Source organism: Gymnoscopelus braueri (assembly GCF_963280865.1).
Source record: "Gymnoscopelus braueri genome assembly, chromosome: 6".
Lineage (NCBI taxonomy): Eukaryota > Metazoa > Chordata > Actinopteri > Myctophiformes > Myctophidae > Gymnoscopelus > Gymnoscopelus braueri.
Genome location: NC_137607.1, coordinates 50,297,963 through 50,305,410, shown reverse-complemented (window position 1 = coordinate 50,305,410; position 7,448 = coordinate 50,297,963). Strand labels below are relative to the sequence as shown.

The window sequence follows — 7,448 nt, the reverse complement described above, 5'->3', positions numbered from 1 at the left end:
CTGTCTGTCTGTCTGTCTGTCTGTCTGTCTGTCTGTCTGACTGTCTGTCTATCTGGTCATACAGCACATCCACACATCAATACCATCCATCCATCAATCCTACCTCCTCCCCAGGTCAATGGGGGACATAGGACAAAGGCTGTGTCTACGAGAAGTTGACATGGACCGGACCAAGATTGGGAAGCTCTCTGGGCCTGGGCCTGGGCCTGAGTCTGGGCCTGAGTCTGGGCCTGAGTCTGGGTCTGAGCCTGGGCCTGAGTCTGGGCCTGAGTCTGGGTCTGGGTCTGGGTCTGGGTCTGGGTCTGGGTCTGGGTCTGGGTCTGGGTCTGGGTCTGGGTCTGGGTCTGCATCCTTAGCTCCTCCCTCTGTTCCCATAATTCCTCCCGGTACTGCTGATGCTGTGGGTTTTACTGGTTCCAAAGATGCCATCAGCTCATTCATTGTCATGCTGTGGCCCAGTACAGGGTCCTCGCATTCACAGCTGTTCATGGCCCTGTGATTGAGCTGCCTGACCACAAAGCAGGGGTGGGATGCTTGAAGTCCACTTGCTGGCTGGATGTAGGAGGTGGATGTTGGTGGGACGTCTTGGCTGCACTGGGCGTTCAGAGAAACCAGTACATGTGAGGTGATAGTAGGACTGTTCAGGGACACATGAAGGCCCTCAGGCAGGTTGTTACTCTCTGAGACTGTGTTTACGGTGGATATGGCAGACGGTGAAGGTATTACACCTCCCGCTAGGTCTCTGAAGTACTCAGAGTCTCTGAGAGAGGAGCTGAGGTCCAGTAGGTCCTCCACGCTACTGCACGACACCACACCTGGACAGTCGTAGTCACTGTCTACTGAACAGGTGTCCTGGGTGCCAGGGAAAGAAGAGGGGAGAGGGAGGAAAGATGGGAGCAGGGAAAGGTTGGGAGAGTTACAGGAAAAATAACGTAAAAGGCGAGGTAAAAGCCTTTAGTCTTTAGTCTATAAATATTTATAGACTTAAATATTTCATGGCATGGTGATTGCTGAGTATTCAGCCTTAATTTGCGCATTCTACCCCCAGAAACAATGAAATGGTAATCGGTATAATGAAATATATATATTTTTTTTTAAGGCAACCTTCATAGAAAGTGTTACCATATTTATTTTACTAGAGCCTCAATTGAAAAAGCATCCAAACTAAGAGGGGGAAGAGGAGGAGAAGGATTATTAAAAGCTAGAACAGTGTGGTCAGATTACCTGGTCCTCATTGGTGCTGCTACAAAAGATGTCCTCAGCAATGGAGACAGGGGACAGCAACGAGGAACAGCTTGTCCCTGTCACATTGCCATCACCAGGCTGGGCAGTGGGTGGCCCGCACGGCTGGTTGCACGGCTTACACTCTGATGCTGAAATACACAGAAAATGTCCAATACATGAGTTGTAGAGGCTTTAAAGTCCTCCATATCTACCACTGCCTCATTGAGAAATTCTGGATCTATTAATATTGAAATTATATCACTGCTCAAAGCAAAGTGGTTCCATGCCGGTTTCAGCAAGTGGCCAATTTGGATATTGGACCATGATAGGTTTGCAGGATCACACAGTTGGCATATAATAACATATATAACACATAATAATCTGTATAGTCAAAGTGATCAACAACAACAACAACAACAACAAAAAGCATGTTTTTGAGTGCAGGGGGACTTCAACCTCCTAGTTTAGTTTCCTCTCCACCCAAAAAAGTGCAATGAATTGAGCGTTGAGAGATCATGCAGGCAGAGGGACTATCCCCGCCTGCATCGAAATAGCGGGGAATTATTATTATTTTCAATGACATTTCCTCTTGTCTGAGGAAATGTCAGCATGCACTCTTGCCTGGAGTTTTGTTCTTTTTTACCATTAGGGGCGCCAATGAGCCACATATGACGAGGACATTTGCGTTTCAGCATAGTCAAGTGTGCAATAATAATTAACAGTTAGCAAATACAAAATTGTAATTCAGTGTCTTGTCCCCCTTTAAATATTTGAAAAATAATACAACTTGAAAGGCCACCCGGCCTGGCGATATTGATGATGTCTGTCTTGCCCAAATATGGAGTTCCACATCTCTTCAGACTGGCCTCCAAGGATGTTCATCCCACAATCTGGAGCTATGGTGGTTCTGACATTATCACAGATAATAACTTTGAGTTCCTTGGCCCAGGCAGTGTCAAATAAATGTGATGCTTATTGGTATTGTGGTTTGCGAGAAAGATTAGCTGCATGCACGCACGGACGGACGCACTAGCCTGGGACCAGACGAATCTGCCAGTGCAAAAAAAAAAATCCCTCTGCGATTCAGGTCTGGCACCGCTCCGTTGTGAATCCATTTCCTGCTCCCGAAGTCTGGGGTGACCAATCAGGGCCCAGTATTCAAATATGGGAGACTGTAATTTGTAGTTGGTTGTAGGTCGAACCAATTGCGTCGAGAGCCATTGTTTTGATCCCGCCCCCTTGGAGAAAAAAACGTCCTCATAGAAGCACCAGACTCATATCCACGCAGTGATATAGTCTGGCTACGCGAGGCTACGGACGCACACACCCACACACACACAGACAGACACAGAGGGGTGAAAACATAATCTCTCCCCTGCCTGGCCTGGCAGAGATAATAATATGATGCCATTTGGGCACCTGTCTAATAATCAACACATATTAAAATGTGTGAGTGATTGTTTTCATGTAATGGATTCACAGCAAATTCACAGCAACCCCAAGTCCAGCCCCTCTCTGAAAGCTCCTCTACCTTTCCATTGCATAAACAGATTCCTTGATTTACATGATGCCACAAACTGCTGTCACCACTGGCAACCAATCCATGATCCTACATTAGTCTCCATGTCAGTGGCAAAGACCCAGCTGCTTATTCACTACATTCTGATTTCTGCAACCTGAGAAGTTCCTTAAGGAGCCACTCATGACTGAATATGACACAGTACTGCACATACAAGCCGTGCGAATGAAATTTTGACATGATATAGATGGTGAAGAGAAGGGGTCTTTTACATGCACAATGTTTCCACATTTGTTGGTTTCATACAAAAGATTAAGCTTGACCAACTGTGACGGTTCCCTGTATAGTCTAACAGTATGTTATATTTCACTCTTAGGTTATATGGTTATGGTTTGTGTATTTGCATTTGTGTTAATTTCTCTTTCTCATTGGTTCCTATAGGACTTGGGGAGCAGTGAGATTTTGCAGCCTAATTGGCGTGCAGCTGGGCCCAGGTGCCCACGCCCTATAAAAGCCTCTCCTCCATCCTTTCCTCCTTCCAGTTCATTTGACTTTTGCACCTCACCCGACCAGCACCTCCTTATTCAACATTTATGTTAACCCATGCAACACTCACACACACTACACAATCCACTCATGCATACACACATTACACTACTGACTTTACTGATTTCCACACCTCATCTGTTTATTCCTGATCTGTTCGTTACTTTTGATTATTTAATAAATTCGACTTTCTTTGTAAACTGCATCTCCCCTGTATTTTTGCTGTGTTCCCTGTTCCCGCTAGGCCAGGGTCATAACACCAACATCACGTGTCTGATGATATCTGAGTCTATGAGGTATCATAAAGTGTTTAGGTTTCAGCTACCATGCCCATCTGAGTAAGGTAGGGCCATTGCTAGGGCAGGTTAAAAAAGTTACATTCCATCATTCCACCTTCTGTTATTTCTTTCCGAGATTAGGCACTGGATGTCCCAACATTATCTCCAGCTTAACGAAACAAAATCAGAGATCCTTTTATTCGGCCCTCCAAATTCCACCCACTCCTTTCAATCAGAACTTGGCACCTTATCCCCCATGTCACACATGCAGCCCGTAACCTGGGCGTGACCTTTGATTCTAATTTGTCAGTTCAACGACCGAATAACAAGAGTTTTCCTGAAAGACCTTGACAAAGTCATCCATGCCCTTATCACAACAAGCTTAGATTACTGAAACTCCCTTTTCGCCGTTCTTAGCAAAAACATTATATTACAACCCAATTGGTTCAGAATCATATCACACCCATCTTGGCTGCTCTCCACTGGTTGCCTGTGAGCTTCAGAAGCGAGTTTAAGATTTTACCAATCACTTTTAAAGCCCTACTGTACATGGACAGGCACCCAGTTACATTACGGATTTGCTGGTCCCCTATAAGCCTGTGCACTGCCTCAGGTCCTCAGGTAAGGCCCTCTCGGTTACTCCTAAGGCCTGCCTCCTTACCCGGGGTGATCAGGCTTTCGCAGCCCAGGCACCCAGGCTCTGGGAGGCCCTACCTGAGGATCTGAGGCTAGCAAAAGTCATTCCCCTCTTTTAAATCGCTTCTGAAAACACATCTCTATGTTAAGTGTTTCTTTTGGGTGTGTTGCCCATGTCAGCACTATTTTAAAAATGTAATATGAATGGGTGAATGTCAAATACGTTGTAAAGCGCTTTGGAGAAAGGCACCATATAAAAGCAGTCCATGAATCTTGAAGCACGGAATCTAACATGGGTGGAAAGGATTGTGTATTACTGGTATCCGATGGCAGCTTTGTGACTCTCTGGACAATATAGAAAGGCATAACGTATGCCTGTGTGCGCCGGTTTGGTGTATTTGACTGGATCCAGGCGCTTCTTGAGACCCTGATTTGGGTTCAAGATGTCCTCCTGTCTCTCTGCCTGTAGTGATAGCACTGCTGAAGATTACCTTCACTTTTACAGTGTGTGGACAGTGAGAGGACTCAGGTAGTGTTATGTTATTCAGTGAGATGAAAAGCAGAGCCCATGGACCACCAGGACCCCTCCTCCCAGGCCATGCCACACTTTGAGCTCCGAGTACCAGGTCTAGCTATAAACCAGTAGCATCCACTCCAGTCCGTCAGCCAGAGATGCTCTCAGATAAACACAGAGATGGACATAGATCTGTTCTCAACACTACTAAATCACTTTCTCAGGCCAAGACAGTGACAATGTCCCCGACAGAGGGAGAGTTTGTTTGCATCCAAATCACTCTTGTGTTCAGTGTAAACTGAGACCTTCGCTATAGACACTGCTGCTACTGCTGTAGCCTTTTATGGTTAGCCTCTCATATCTATCAATACATCACAGATGGATTGGTAGTGTGTGTGTGTGTGTGTGTGTGTGTGTGTGTGTGTGTGTGTGTGTGTGTGTGTGTGTGTGTGTGTGTGTGTGTGTGTGTGTGTGTGTGTGTGTGTGTGTGTGTGTGCGTGCGTGTGCGTGTGCGTGTGCGTGCAGGTGTAATCAGCTCCTCTTTAAGTATGTTGGCTCTGTCCTTTGTCAGTAGTTTTCACCTCACATTAGTACAGAACCCTACCCGACAGCATTGCAATTGTTATCATCTAAAATCACCAAATGACACACAAAGACTTGAATTTGTTGATATAAGTAGATAGTAAGTATGTATAGTCCTTAGCATATTAACCATAACCTATGAAATTCTTTACAAAAAATAGCAGATCTACAAGCTGAGCTGAAAATATATGACTGCACAGCACTCATGGAGCCCATATACCAACAGCGCCATCAGACTGTATCGTGCATAATGCATGACAACTCCCTCCTTTTGTCATTCAAGTCATTCAGAAGTCATGTATTGATTGTCCCGTTGCAGATTGGTTGGCTTGCTCATGCGTGCTTGCTTGCGTGCGTGCGTGCGTGCGTGCGTGCGTGCGTGCGTGCGTGCGTGCGTGCGTGCGTGCGTGCGTGCGTGCGTGCGTGCGTGCGTGCGTGCGTGCGTGCGTGCGTGCGTGCGTGCACAATAGGTGTGTTTGTCTGTGTACAGCAGAGTTTGTTGTGTATTAGGCGAGAGGGGCCACGGAGGCTGTTAGATCTCAGGTCAGATCACACATCAAAACAACTGTCATCTCACAGAGCCTCTGATCATAATATCCATTCGTCTAGGATTTCAAAGCACATACTGAGCGAACCACACACAGCCGCTGAAAGAACATGGAAGCATCCTACACACTTCAATACATCCGCATTATATCCACTATGTTAGACTCATGTTAAACAAGGGTCATCGAGAGAAGAATGAAAACCACAAATGCTAAGCTCTTTAAAAAAAATATATATATAAGAAAGAAATAACTAAAACAGAATCCTTTTTCATTTACCCACTTTGTCAAATTAATCGTCCTTGAGAACTACACTGATCTGGGGCAATTCTGTCAAATATCTTTCAGCTAGCAAGCTACAGCTGAACCTGTCATTCCTCTATTAGACCCCCAAAATAGGGGGGTATTTTGGGGGATCAAGACACCCAAAATACTGTATAAATACTGTACAACGTAGGCAAAGAAGACTGTCTGAGATTACTCACTGAAACAGCAATGAACAAATGTTACTCAGCCTGAACATACTGTAAAAGATGCAACTGTCACAAAAACCCTAAGGACACCATGCATCTATATACACACATGAAAGCTAAAAGAGAGTGAGAAATGGAGAAAGATAGAGAGAATGGAGTGGCAAAGAGATGATTAATTCTAAAGACCTTAAGGAGAAGTCAACGGGCATCCTGATCCTGGTGAGTGGACAAGCCAATGCATCTGTCTCTCTGTCCAAGCTCCCACTGGGCACCATCTAACAATGCTATAACCTCTATGTAAAGACTTTCCAGACATAGTTGCACTACCGTACCTCTCTTGAAGGACCATCTCTTCATCCAGAGTTTGGAGAAGGAGGGCCAAGAGTTGTTGAGGGGCGAGTCCGCCATAGCAGCAGCACAGCGAGGAGGCCAGCGAGAGCTGGAGCACTCTCTCACACTGGAGCTCTGGCAGCCAGCAGTGGAGGGAGAGGAGGCGAGGGGAGGGGAGAGAGGATGTGCTGGGTGGGGAGTCAATGAGTGTATGAGAGATAGAAAAAACTGTTGCGTTATACTGTATACAGTGTGTGTGTGTGTGTGTGTGTGTGTGTGTGTGTGTGTGTGTGTGTGTGTGTGTGTGTGTGTGTGTGTGTGTGTGTGTGTGTGTGTGTGTGTGTGTGTGTGTGTGTGTGTGTGTGTGTGTGTGTGTGAGAGAGGGAGAGAGAGAGAGAGAGAGAGAGAGAGAGAGAGAGAGAGAGAGAGAGAGAGAGAGAGAGAGAGAGAGAGAGATGGAATGAAAGGGTACAACTGAAAATCCCAGGCTAGGATCAGGAGCTGCCTGCTGGAGATTATGGGCTCCATAGGAGGAGAGAGAGAGAGAGAGAGAGAGAGAGAGAGAGAGAGAGAGAGAGAGAGAGAGAGAGAGAGAGAGAGAGAGAGAGAGAGAAGGGCAGAAGGCAGAAGGCAGACAGACAGACAGACAGACAGACAGACAGACAGACAGACAGACAGACAGACAGAGACTGCATGTGACAAATATAAACATATAAGGGAAGAATACTACCCTAAATTCACAAATATAACAAAAACAAAGGCACAGTTTGACTCTATCCAGGCAATCCCCTAATTATTAGG

The 7,448-nt window shown here is 45.9% G+C and overlaps 1 protein-coding gene across 1 annotated transcript in view; it reads right to left on the bottom strand.

Moving 5' to 3' along the window:
• The window catches only part of arhgef18b (rho/rac guanine nucleotide exchange factor (GEF) 18b), a 72,563-nt gene extending 65,815 nt beyond the window's left edge, over positions 1 to 6,748 (bottom strand). Inside the window, exons 1-3 of the mRNA XM_080431495.1 lie at positions 6,650 to 6,748; positions 1,225 to 1,373; positions 104 to 852 (exon numbers count right to left, since the gene is read on the bottom strand). Coding sequence (XP_080287621.1) covers positions 104 to 852; positions 1,225 to 1,373; positions 6,650 to 6,725 — 974 coding nt within the window. The 5' untranslated portion in view covers positions 6,726 to 6,748. The remainder of the gene's footprint in view (positions 1 to 103; positions 853 to 1,224; positions 1,374 to 6,649) is intronic.
• Between the last annotated feature and the right edge of the window lie 700 nt (positions 6,749 to 7,448).